The sequence below is a fragment of the Phalaenopsis equestris genome, unplaced genomic scaffold (assembly GCF_001263595.1).
Source record: "Phalaenopsis equestris unplaced genomic scaffold, ASM126359v1 Scaffold214330, whole genome shotgun sequence".
Taxonomy (NCBI): Eukaryota; Viridiplantae; Streptophyta; class Magnoliopsida; order Asparagales; family Orchidaceae; genus Phalaenopsis; species Phalaenopsis equestris.
This window is the reverse complement of record NW_018233122.1, coordinates 347,246-359,639: the sequence shown is the minus strand read 5'-3', so window position 1 is coordinate 359,639 and position 12,394 is coordinate 347,246. Positions and strand designations below refer to the sequence as shown.

General features: G+C 33.1%; 1 protein-coding gene across 2 annotated transcripts in view; it reads right to left on the bottom strand.

Moving 5' to 3' along the window:
• The window catches only part of LOC110037062 (coatomer subunit beta'-1-like), a 24,636-nt gene extending 12,242 nt beyond the window's left edge, over positions 1–12,394 (bottom strand). The window contains exons 1-21 of one of the 2 annotated variants that reach the window (XR_002295288.1): positions 12,364–12,394; positions 12,175–12,229; positions 10,526–10,562; positions 9,873–10,198; positions 9,651–9,782; positions 9,425–9,573; positions 8,277–8,345; positions 7,916–8,066; positions 7,511–7,576; positions 6,023–6,211; positions 5,225–5,365; positions 5,062–5,136; positions 4,458–4,634; positions 4,053–4,144; positions 3,848–3,964; positions 2,970–3,084; positions 2,813–2,884; positions 1,969–2,165; positions 1,779–1,872; positions 1,572–1,678; positions 629–758 (exon numbers count right to left, since the gene is read on the bottom strand). Coding sequence is in view for 1 of the 2 variants with exons in the window: in XM_020741639.1 (XP_020597298.1) it covers positions 629–758; positions 1,572–1,678; positions 1,779–1,872; positions 1,969–2,165; positions 2,813–2,884; positions 2,970–3,084; positions 3,848–3,964; positions 4,053–4,144; positions 4,458–4,634; positions 5,062–5,136; positions 5,225–5,365; positions 6,023–6,211; positions 7,511–7,576; positions 7,916–8,066; positions 8,277–8,345; positions 9,425–9,573; positions 9,651–9,782; positions 9,873–10,198; positions 10,526–10,559 (2,433 nt within the window). In the remaining variant the exon portion in view is untranslated. The remainder of the gene's footprint in view (positions 1–628; positions 759–1,571; positions 1,679–1,778; positions 1,873–1,968; positions 2,166–2,812; positions 2,885–2,969; positions 3,085–3,847; positions 3,965–4,052; positions 4,145–4,457; positions 4,635–5,061; positions 5,137–5,224; positions 5,366–6,022; positions 6,212–7,510; positions 7,577–7,915; positions 8,067–8,276; positions 8,346–9,424; positions 9,574–9,650; positions 9,783–9,872; positions 10,199–10,525; positions 10,563–12,174; positions 12,230–12,363) is intronic. The other variant, XM_020741639.1, reaches the window with a different exon arrangement.

The window sequence follows — 12,394 nt, the reverse complement described above, 5'->3', positions numbered from 1 at the left end:
GGGAATTGCCCTTATAGGGAGTTTTTCCGAACCCAGCTTAAAATAAACCCTATTTAATTCTTCTGTATTAAATAGGGGAACTTGTCGGCAAATAAAACGGTTTCGCAGACCCAAACGGATGTCATATCTTTCTTAGTTTATTTGATCGAGTCTCACCCTCAAGTCTTGTGTTTATCCCTTGGGGTAGATACAGGATTTGAGGTTGAGTGCTCTTTCATTTAAACTATGGAAAATATGAGGTCAGTTTGATTTCATATTCTTCTAAAATTGTATATGTATATATATATACGTAAATTAAAAAGTCCTTCCGAAGCGGGCGACGGGATTTCGATTCCGGCGACCGACAGCTTCTTACGGGCGACCCCCAAACATTAAATTTTTTTCCCCTTTTAAGCGCCGACATACTACCAAAATACCACCAAGTACCACCAATCCACATATGCGGATTCCACATGTAATATTTGCTACATAAATGCATCATCTTGTGCCTCACAATGTATAATCAGCTATGCACAAGGACAATTTAATGATTTAGGCTCATGCAGGGCTCAAACAATAAAGGTATCTTTTCAATTGAGATATCTACATTAACAACAAATAAAAAAACGAATAAACAAAATAGTTGTACCTCATTGCCAGACTCTCCATTTTCAAGGGGTAAATCATCATCCATTTTCATATTTTTGAAAGATTCCACAAGATTGACATTCAAATTGTCAACATGACTCAAGTATTCCTCAGCAGGAGGATAGGTACCCCTACCATGCATTTAAAGAAAAATAAATCAGTACTGAAACAAAAAACAAATGATAAAAAATAATATTAACAGATCATAAAGTGTCCAACCAATCCAATTATAGAGTGCAACAAAAGGGAAATCATTCTATTATAAAATAATCTGATTCTAAGAATCCTTCAGTCTTCAAACAATCATTCTATTTACAAACTTGAATATAGTTAAATTTTTTTTAAACAAGCAAAGGCCTTCTAATAAACTAGCTAGCATAACTGGCAGAAACAAGGTTCCTAACAAGAATATTATTGATTTCGTAGTGATTTAACTGGAAGATTAAGAGATAAAGAGATGGCATAACTTCTAGGAGATCAAATTTCTGTGATTCAAAAAACTAATACAATCTTACTAGAGTTGAAATAAAACTTTCGACCTCCAACATCCATAAGCAAAAGGTTAATAAATCAAACAAAATGTTACATCAAATGTCAAGCAAATGCTATTTGCTTTTCTAGAAATTAATTGCCTTATTATGACATATAAAGTGAACCATCAAGCGGCATTCTAATAAAACCAAACAATGCAGGACATATAAAACCCTGCATGGTTAAAGTGTTTTTGAGCGAGTCACGGGAGACTGACATGCACTACAAAATGTAAATGAAAATAATACAATGCAAAATTCAAGGTAGCCTCCAAGGTTATAAAGCATGTGAACAGGTTAAATTCTGTTTTTTGTATGCATGAAATGGCTACAACAAGAAGTCTTATATTCCATCATGTCAACAGGATAATGAGAATAAACCCCATAAATTTAAATTGGGCAAATTTCAGGCACCTTGTCAGAGTAAGACTTGACTCAACTGCAAGAGCAACCTGCCAGTCCTCAAAAAGATTGGGGTAATCAGCAGGATCAGCCAATGACTCAGCTGCTTTGGGATTGACCTTCAGAGACAAGAATGAACAACTGAGACAATAACCTTATTCAAGCGTAAAAAGAAATAGAGAAAAAGAAAAAAAATAGAAAAAAAAACAAAAGAGAAACCTTATTAAGATCATTTTTCCAAATTTCTACAATCTCAGATACTTTGCTTGGTAGATATGATCGTGCCATCAATGCAGCCTCTGGAATCCGATTACTGAAAAGGAATGTACTCGTAGAAATGTTGGTTACATCCCAAAATCACAAAACATTAAAAAAAAATTTAATTTGAACTAAAAACTAGGCCAACTACCTCTCAATTAATAGCCAAATACACTCTTCCAGTTTTCCTAGCATAAATAGACAAAGGAAGGCAACATTGTTCTTTCCACGTTTTTTAGCAAGTGAAGCAAGTTTTGTTATTCCTTCTGCGTCTCCAAGTGATGAGTAAAGAAGCAATAAGCCACTCAGATCCATTGCATTAGACAAGCATTCCTCAGCCAATTCTAACTGCCAAATAAAAATAGAAATAAAAAGAAACAAATCTTTTGTTAGACAAGCAATCCTCTAATGGCATACTAAGCAAATGCAATAAGCTTTATCAACAATTTTACAGAACAAGAAATTAAAAAAAAAAGTAACTATAAATGCTAGTAAAGATAGATTATCTTGCTTGTATAAGGCTTTCTCAATAAAATTAAGGTAGAATACAAAGTCCAACAACATAGCATACGTATCTCAAAAGTGCCCATAATCATGATAAATTAACCAATTTCACCATGGAATCCATGGAACTGTTCGAAGCCATTCCCACATTAATATTAAATTTGCTGAATCTCAAACAATAAAGCCTCATTTGGTAATGGTTTTTCAACTGCTTTCCCCTTCAAAAACTTCGTATCAAATAATTTTGATTTGTGTGAAACATGTGTCAAAAAGCATCCTGCATGGTATCATAACTAAATGAAACACTTGCAGAACAATTTTTCAACTCAATGATTGAAGTGGCGCCTTAACTTCTCACAGCAATAGAAAAATATTACCAAAAGAAACCTAAATCTAAATTTCTTCATACTGAATTAAATCAACTGATTAATAGATATGTTAGATCTAATTTAAGTTATGTATCTAATTTAAATCAACTGAAAATCTACAACCTTTCCAGATGACATCGCTAGCTTGCCCAACTCTTTCCATTTTGATTCACTCTGAGCTTCAATAGCAATGGCCTGACATGTAAATTAGATCAAAATGAGAACCAATAGGAGAGAGACAAAAGCAAACTAAAAAACATAAAGGTTACATCAACACAACCTTTGCAATATCAAGTCGTCCAAGCTGTATTGCCAGATCAAATTTGTAATTGGCATCTGTGGCTACTTCCAAAGCATCTTCCTTCATTCCCCGAGACTCCAAGAAATGAGCAACACTAGGTGAGAGAAGGATTATTCAGTACAAAAACAATCCCAACTTAAAATAAAAGGGCCTCGATGTGAGAAAAAGGATACTTTGAAATTTTACAAAGAAAATATTTCCATATTTTATAAAGTTTCTTCAATAATTAAAGAAAAAATTATAACAGGTACACAAGGCTGTTGTCAACTGCAGGCCTACAGAGAAGTTCCATAGAGCCTCACCAAAGCATTAATTGAAAGGCTATTTCAATTTCAAACCAATAATCACCTCTAGGTCAAAAATGATGGCAATCATACCGTAACACTTGAAGCCCCCACTTGCTTTGTTATTAGTATCATTTGGCTCGTCTTCTTAAACATAAACAGTAGCGAGCTTGTATGGAATCTAAATTACATTTCCGTATTATTCAAAAATGTATAATGCACATCAGCTATGGCTGCTATTAAATAGGATCAATAATAATTACAAAGAAATTTACAAGTAAATAATTTATATATAATTACATACTTAGCTTCTACATAAAATCATTAAAAAACCATGTATAAAAAAACATGAATGCATTGTACAGAAAATATCCAGCAAACAATGAGCAATTTACAAAATACTAAAATCTAAAAATTAAAATAATAACAATAAAAAATTGTCATGACAAAGAATTAAAGAGTTCAAATAAAGCTCGCAGGAAATTAAAAACATGTTTCAGATTAATGACACCATTTGGTAGCTTTGAATAGATTTCAGGGTCCTTCAAAACCTTTATGAGAGAAATGATGTACCTGTTCAAATGTTCATTGGGAATCGATGGTAGCACTTCAGCTGCGCGATTGAAATCTCCACGCATAACCAGGGTTTTATACTCAATCAAACTAAGGAGTAATGAGTACCCAATGATACTGCAGAAAAAAATAGGTAAAACCAAATAAATGGAAATGATTAAGGCTATAAAGAATATATCCCATGTGAGCATTTCAGCAAACTTACTTGAATTCCTTATCAATGAGATACACCTTACTCTGATTGGCTAGATATCCAAGTAAATACATAGGCCGGTCCAAGTGAAACATTGTTGTAACCTACGGTTGACAAAGAACTCAAACAACCATAAGTTATGTGAGATGAGTAGAGTCCCAAAATAGTCTCTTTACTATTTACATGGGGCAATTTAGTCCCGGAGTTCATAAAACGTCAATCTAATTAGATATCAGCCGAAACAATCCCCAATAAATACTATTTTAGCCCCCTTTGAAAATGTTTGTAAACTAAATTGACCACTCTGAGACTAAAATGAACGCTGACAAAAAAGTCAGGGGAACATTTTAACACTTTATACGAGAAGATAGAAAATAGAAGTAGAAATCACTATATAATGAATATTTTAAGGCATACCTCTCCACCAACACAATAATTCAGTCTCCAGGAATAGTTATTATAGATGAAACAATCTCCAACCCAGATACCAGTTCGAACCCTCTCATTTATTTGATGCTGAAGTTCAAAAGCATCCTCAACGCCTTGGTCGTCTGCAGATGCTCCACTATCCAGATAAGAAGAAACTACTTCTCTCTGTGAAAAAAATAAAATAAATTAAAATCAAATACATAAAAGCACAACACAAAATCTAATAGCATGTGCACGTGCAAAATTAAAAAGCAGACTAAAGAAAAAGAATATTACATCATTAAAGCAGGTGAAGAAAGCAGATTAAAACAACTGGTATGTAAACAAAAAAAGAGGCATTTACATACTATGTATTTAGATATCTAATACTTAAACTTTGCTTTCACATTTATGCCACCCAAATCATTCATTACATAAAAAATACCACCATTTTAACTTTTAAAAGGTGAGATGCACCTTTTCGAGAATAGATAAGGTAGCATGTATTTAAAAATTGAACTTTAGATGTTAAATATGTAAATACATAGGAATTGACTGGCATGCATTTAAATCTTGCAAAAAAGAAAAAAAGACGAACAACCAGTGAACTAACATTGTACTTCAGAATATAGAATGATGTGTCACTTGCAATGGCAATCAGATCACCACTATCTGCCCAATAAAGATTCTGGAACATAAAAAATGATAAGCAAAAAATAGTAGATCAAGAAATTTAAGGCATATAAAAGAGAAAACATTTCAAAGATCAAACCAACCTTAACATTAACATCAATACGACGTATCAGTCTGCACTCTGACCAATCATAAAAACAAATAAAATCGTTAGAACACATTGCCAGTAGAGTTCCCCCAAAAATACGCTCAGCTGAAAAGGTTGGTCGTATGCTCTTCTTCTCCTGGATGCAACACAGCCTTCAGCAACATGTTAACAGAAAATACAAAAGAAAGAAATCCATAATTGTCAAGTTGAAAGATGTTTCACATATATAACAAGTCACTTTTGCAATTTCCAATCAATGAAACTAATTTAGTTTGAAAACTCGTGATGTCAACGGTGACATGATCATGAACATTCATTTCAAAGAGAGATCCAACTAGAAATCTCTAACAAAAGTTAAATTTTAAATTAATTCCAAAATAAAACCATAACAAAAAACAACAATGCTGAAAAATATGCATCAAATTTTACATGACAAGACAAAATTTCTTAAAACACAGCAAAAATCAATAATTTAAAAATCACCTAAATAAAGCAAAGGTAAAAGAAAGCTTTCTATAAGTTTATGATGATGGTTGTTATTAAACTGTGTATCTGAAATTTTGGATGATCAGTCAAATTCACATAAAAAATCCTTAAGAAAATCGAAAGGGTGGTGGAATCAATGAAAAGAACTCTTAAATATTTAGTCAAAAAAATTTTGGCAACACCAAAGAGCCTTAAAACTAACAGTTTTGAAAACAACAGCTAAAGCAAATTTTGACGAGACCTAAGTTCATAGTTTATAAACATTAGTTTTGAAAATCAAGCCCACTGAACTGAGCAAAAGACAAACCTGGAAATTTTTACCAAAAATCTTTATTTTTGATGTGCTCTCTCGCACTGCATATTCGCCCTCAGAAGACCAACAAAATTCCAAAGCAGAACCAAAGGATCTATTTCTCCAAGCCAAAGCAGTATAAATAATATATTCACCATCTCCGCAAACAACAACAAATCTTCCATTTGGATTATGCTTCAAACTCTACAAGAATAAAATTAGCCAGCTTTAGTTGATTTTTGAAATAACGAGTAATGCAAGTAACATTTCAATAGTTAATTAATTATACGAGGAAAAGGGAAATTCTGAAGAATATACAAGGGATCTATTTCACCTAGCCAAAAAAACTATAAATAATATATTTACCACTAAACAGATAAAAACAAATCTACTATTTGGAATATGCTTCAATTTATAAACAAAAAAAAAAAGGAAGCCATAGTTTTGAATGAAAAAAAAAAAAACAGAGTGATGTTAATTACATCTCAAAAGTTATTTAAAGTGGGGGGAGGTTCGTAATTGACAGGTAAAACACTGAACTGCAAAAGCACCGGCTAACAGGAAGGTTTCTGTCAAGGAAAGCTAATTTATTGATAAGCGGATAAGAATGTGCTGCATGACAGAAATAAGAACTATCTTCGGAACACTCTGTTATACTATATTTAATTGAAAATCTTCAGTCAAGCTTTGCGTATGGGTAGTGCTGGAGGCAACAAATATGGAATTCACCCAAAGAACAACTTAAATTTTTTTCCCAACACAAGCATATCCGATCACCAAGTAAAAATTTGTAATGCATGTGCATCAACTAACAAAAAGTTTCCTGATATGAAAAACTAGAATTTTGGACAAAAACCTGCAGCATTACAAGAAAACATTTTTGCAGCACTAGGCTATCCTAAACTTAGCCTACGTATCCTCAGTCTAACTTTATGGAAGAATTAAATTAAGTTCAATTAATGTTCACATTAAAGTAAATGCCAGTGGAAAGAAATATCAAATCTCCAAGAAGAAGAATTTATTTTAGAAGTACTTCAGTAATACAAAGGAATCAATGCATTGCATTGAATAACAATCCAAAAAGAGAGATTATCCTAGTTATAGCTACGAATCAGACTTCATGATTTTTAATAAATAAACAAATTTAAATATCTTAACTAAAATAATTGTCACATGATTCATAGTTAGCCACGGGACAGCATAAACCTTCGAAAAACTAAATAAACTCTTGTAATTATCACGTGTCTAATAAGAAAATCAATCTAGGTCTCACCGAATGAAGGCATATCACTAGATAAAGAGGAGCAATGAGAAATATAAATTGATCATTGCTTAAATCAATAAATGAACTGTGTATAGCCTTGCCATGAAATCAAATTCCAGCCACTAGATTGCATCAATTTCACAGTAGTTTTTGAGGAAATCCACATAATTTCATGATAAACAGAAGAACAAAAAGAAGAGAATATAGCATGATAGTTCAGCAAAAATTTCTGCACCTACTTGGGGGTAAAGGTCACAGCTTCCCAACTCCTTGACAGCCAAAGGAAGTCTTTCTCCGTCAATAACCTGACAGGTGGATTTACTTGTAACTATTTTTAAATGACTCAAAAAGCTAAGGAAGATTTACATACATACCTCTCAATTCCTATGAATTTACCTATTTAACACCCAAGCTACAATTTTTACTTATATGCCACCTCAACCATATGTGAAAAGGTGTACTTCATTTTTTTAAAGTTAAAATGGTGGTATTTATTATGTGATATGAATAATTTGGGTGGCATAGATGTAAAAATTAAAGTTTAGGTGTTGGATATGTAAATTCAAAAGAATTGGGTTGTAGGTATGTAGATGCCCGACAAGATAATGGCTACAGCAGCTAGGTAAAATCTCTAAGCACTGTACCTCGATATCTGATCCAACACTCTTAATATTCACAGTTTGAATTTCATTATGCTTGGCCCATATAACCTTCCCACTGCTGTCCATACTGGCAACTGGTACCTCCCGGCCAAGTTTTATCATGATACTTCCTTCATCATACCCAATGACCACTCTGCAAGCACAAACAACAGCATAAAGAAGAAAATGAAGCACTAAAACTTTCATTCAACAAATTCATTGCATAAGAAATCCATCTAAGGTAACTTTTAGTCACGTTCATTTATCCATGAATGAAACCATATTAAATGGACTCATTGAGGTTAAGCAATTGAATGATAATTTCAAATTTTAAAAAGGAGAACCGAGAACTTCATACATTTACCTCCTCGATCCTTTCATGTATCCAATTGCCCAAACCCGCTCCAAGCCATAGTTTAGTGTGTTCTCGAGCCTGAAAAGAAATTCAAAAAGGTAAGTTCCTGAGGATCAAATCTCTGGTTTGAAACGACAATCAAGGAATTCTTCTACATGAGACAAAAGTGCACGTGGAATGACTGCAATTCGTAAAAACTGAATGGTTCAGATGCCATCAATGACAGATGGCACAGCTCAAAGATTAGTAAAATTCTCCACAAAAAATGGCGCTATTGGCTACCTTAGTTTTAGAGTTTGTACCATTAAGATGGATGGAAGGATGGAAGGACGGATGGATGGATGGAATTTAATTTACACAAACAAGTAAAATGAAACAAAATAAGGCATCAAAATGAAAAAAATGTGAGGAGAGTCAATTTAGGGCTTTAGCGAGGACAAGCAGCAAGCCACCGACAGAACAAAGAGCAGTGATATAGTCCGGCAAAGCTAAGCGAGTGGACATCGGTGATGAGAGGAAAGAGAGGGAGACAAATACAGTTTGGCACATAACTTCAATGTTTCTATGAGCCTGTAGAAGATAAAACAAAGACTACACCTTTAGGAGATTAAAATACAAATAATATTTTATTTTTCTTTTTATTAAGATAAATAAGAAAATTATTTATAGCAAGTTAAATTTTATTATGTTATATATTTATTGTTTTATAATTTAACTTAATTTAAGTTCAACCTTGGAGCTATCACCTAGTTAATAGGGTATTAAAAGTAAACCCAAAGAGCGCATAACAGAGCCTCAACCTGCACAACAACTGATTAGCTTGGTACAATTCTACTTAGATTCGCCATCCCCAAAAATGAATTGTATAACATTAGACTATATAAGATATTTGTAATAGTTTCAGTTTAATATAAAAAAAATCAGAAATGCGATGACAAAAAACGCATACAAAACAAATAAATGCAGATGTGTTGGCACATAAGTCATTTTGCTAGGTATATAAATGCATGTTGCATGAAAATATAAGAATGTATACAGACAATCAAAAGAGCCATAAGCAGCCATACAAAAATATTTATTTTCTGAAAAAAATTAACTTCTAGTGGATTATATATTTTTAAGGTCTTTGATTCTGTCCCATACAATTTAAAGCTCACCTGTAAGTTGTTGCATGCCATATCCGAATAGTTCCATCCTCCGACCCAGTTATTATTATGGGAAGCTCTGGGTGAAAACAGACTGAGGAAACATTGTGTGTATGCCCTTCTAGTGTCTGGACACAGCTCTTGGTTTGGTAGTCCCAGACCTGATTTCATGCAGAAAACTTAAAATAAAGCAGAAGAAAAGGCACAAACATAAAAGAAATTAAAGAAAATTGCAAACCTTAGCTGTTTGATCATCAGAACCAGTAATAAGATAAGGCCTATCACCCCCAGTAAAGTAGTCAACACAATTTACTCCCTTCATATGAGCATCCAATGTAAAATTCGGATCAGGAGATCCGAGATTCCATATCTGCAATTTTCATCAGATGTCAAAATTTGAAATACTTGAACACGCAAATAATGATGAGAAATTTGAAAAGTTCATTCGCAACATGAGCACCTTTATTGTACGATCAAGTGAGGCACTAGCGAAAGTATTTGTGTCTTTTGGATTAATCGTGACTTGCATAATATAGTGGGAGTGTCCCTCAAAAATCTGAGTGCACATCCATCCCTTCTCCCAATCCCAAAGTTTTATTAACATGTCGTCGGATGATGACAGTACATATGGAAGTGTTGGATGAACGGCCACACATCTGATGTAATCCGTGTGCGCCTCAAAAACTTTGACTTTGTCCATTGTATTATAATTATAAACACGAATGAACATGTCATCTGCTCCAGCTACAACCCACTGCTTGCGAGCTATAAATTTTGCTGATCGAACTGACAAATTTATGATACAAATTTTAGAATTCCCTGATAACGCTTGCATACATACCACACAATACTTATGCATTTATATCTATAACAACTAAAGTTTGATATTTATATTTATAACAACTTGGCATTAAAAATCTATGCTTGAAAAGGTGTATTTCACTTTTAAAAAGTTAGTGATACCGGTAACTCAGATATGACGTGAAAGATTTGGGAGTTATGTATGTAAATATAAAATTTTAGGTTTTAGACATGTAAATATATAAGAATTCTGTGGTATGTCTGTAAATGCCCCAAAAACCAAATAAGAAAAAGTCAAGATAAATGCCTTACCAGGCAACTCTGTAACCTCAAATGATTTTGCCATTGTCTGAAGGGGGGAAAAAATAATACTTCAGTTAATAAGATATGAAAGATGCTGCAGAAAACTGTTAAACTATAAACATCAATATATGAGGGTTGGCTCTATGGATTCTTTCAGCGCACACTCTTTTTAAGTGATGTGTTTGCAGTTAATTCAAGTTCGGCAATGCTCTTTTGAATCATTCTAAGCAAAAAATAGTTGACCTGACACTCCAAGATTTTGAAGTGATGTGTTTGCAGTTAATTCAAGTTCGGCAATGCTCTTTTGAATCATTCTAAGCAAAAAATAGTTGACCTGACACTCCAAGATTTTGCAATTATATTTTTGAATTACAGATAAAGTGGAAAATATTACATAATAATGCTCGCTTGTACTTATGAAAATATGAAAATGGTCTCCTAGGAGATTAGCTAACAAAGGGGAACTTACAAAACTGTCATTCAACAGCTCATAAGAAGAGGTTCGATCTGACAAAATCAACTATGAGACAAGCTTTAATTGTGTTTGAGAATAACTTATAACCTCAAAACTACAAAATGCCACCATATGAATTCTTTACAATACAAATTGTCAAATGCCACCTCGTGATTATCATATGAAAAACCATGAAGTTTTAGCTTGTATGCATTAATGATTTCCAGTTAAACAAAATGCCTATATACATTAGCTCCCGCTAAACGCTCGACCAGATATGCAGCTTAACCATTTTTAATAAATATATAGTTAAATATATATTTTTTTCCATTTTTTCACTAGCAAACAGATTTCGTGCTCATTTAAAACTTCTCGTGAGAGATTTTTTATCATTCGTTGATAATAAATGTTTTTTACGAAACTTCTATCATCGCCTTTGATATTAGCCAATTCCTAATAATTGGGATTAAGCTAATAATGATCACAATCTTCACTCATAAAACATTTAACATGATCAAAGTGTAAATCACATCATTTGAAGATGTATCATTGATTAAAATCAAATTTCTTTTGTTCTGTAATATTTTGTACTTTCTCTGTCCACCGTTGTCTTCTTACTAAGAGACAAATTATTTCATAGAACTTCTAGGCAGGTCTTAATAAAACTAGCCTTTATGTCCCACAATAATTTTTTTAAAATCTTCCCGTAGAGAAATCATCTATAAGAAAACTTGCCTTGTTTTAGTACACCAGACAAACTCACCGGAAGAAAATAATCCCAATGAGAATTTTTACATCAATCCAGAGTTACTTGTTACTTGTCAAGAATAATCTTGTTGCATCGTTTGTTATGTGAACATAGAGGTTTCAAAACGTAAAAACATGTTAGTTTGCAAAAACAAACAAGTTCGACCTCAAATATCACTAAAAGAAAAAACAATTTTGCATGTTGATTTTGAATTTCACGGATGATAATTATGCAGCAAAATTAACAAATCTGCAAATTAGAAGCGAAGATAACATTTTAAACACACTTGAAGACATTATTATAGGCCCATTGTGTAAGACCTGTGGTTACTTTCAACGCCATGTCATGTTGTAGTTGTAGACTTATAGTCCACTCAACTAAAATAATTTTATTCCAAATGCAAGATAAATGTAAAACAGAAATACAGAGTGAACACAAGGATGATGAAAAGCTTGCCTGTGATTGATAGTCCCAGATGCATACACTGCCAGAGTAAAGGCTTGCAAGGATCCTGCATCAGAAAATTTGATCCAGTAGGGGGAAGAAATAAATTTATGGCGTAAAAATGGTGGTGTCAGAAATTTTGAAAGACAATTATCTCACTACAGATAATCACCTAAGTAGTACCAAAGGCAACAAGCTTACCATGGTTCCGTTGGGTGCAGATCCACTGATT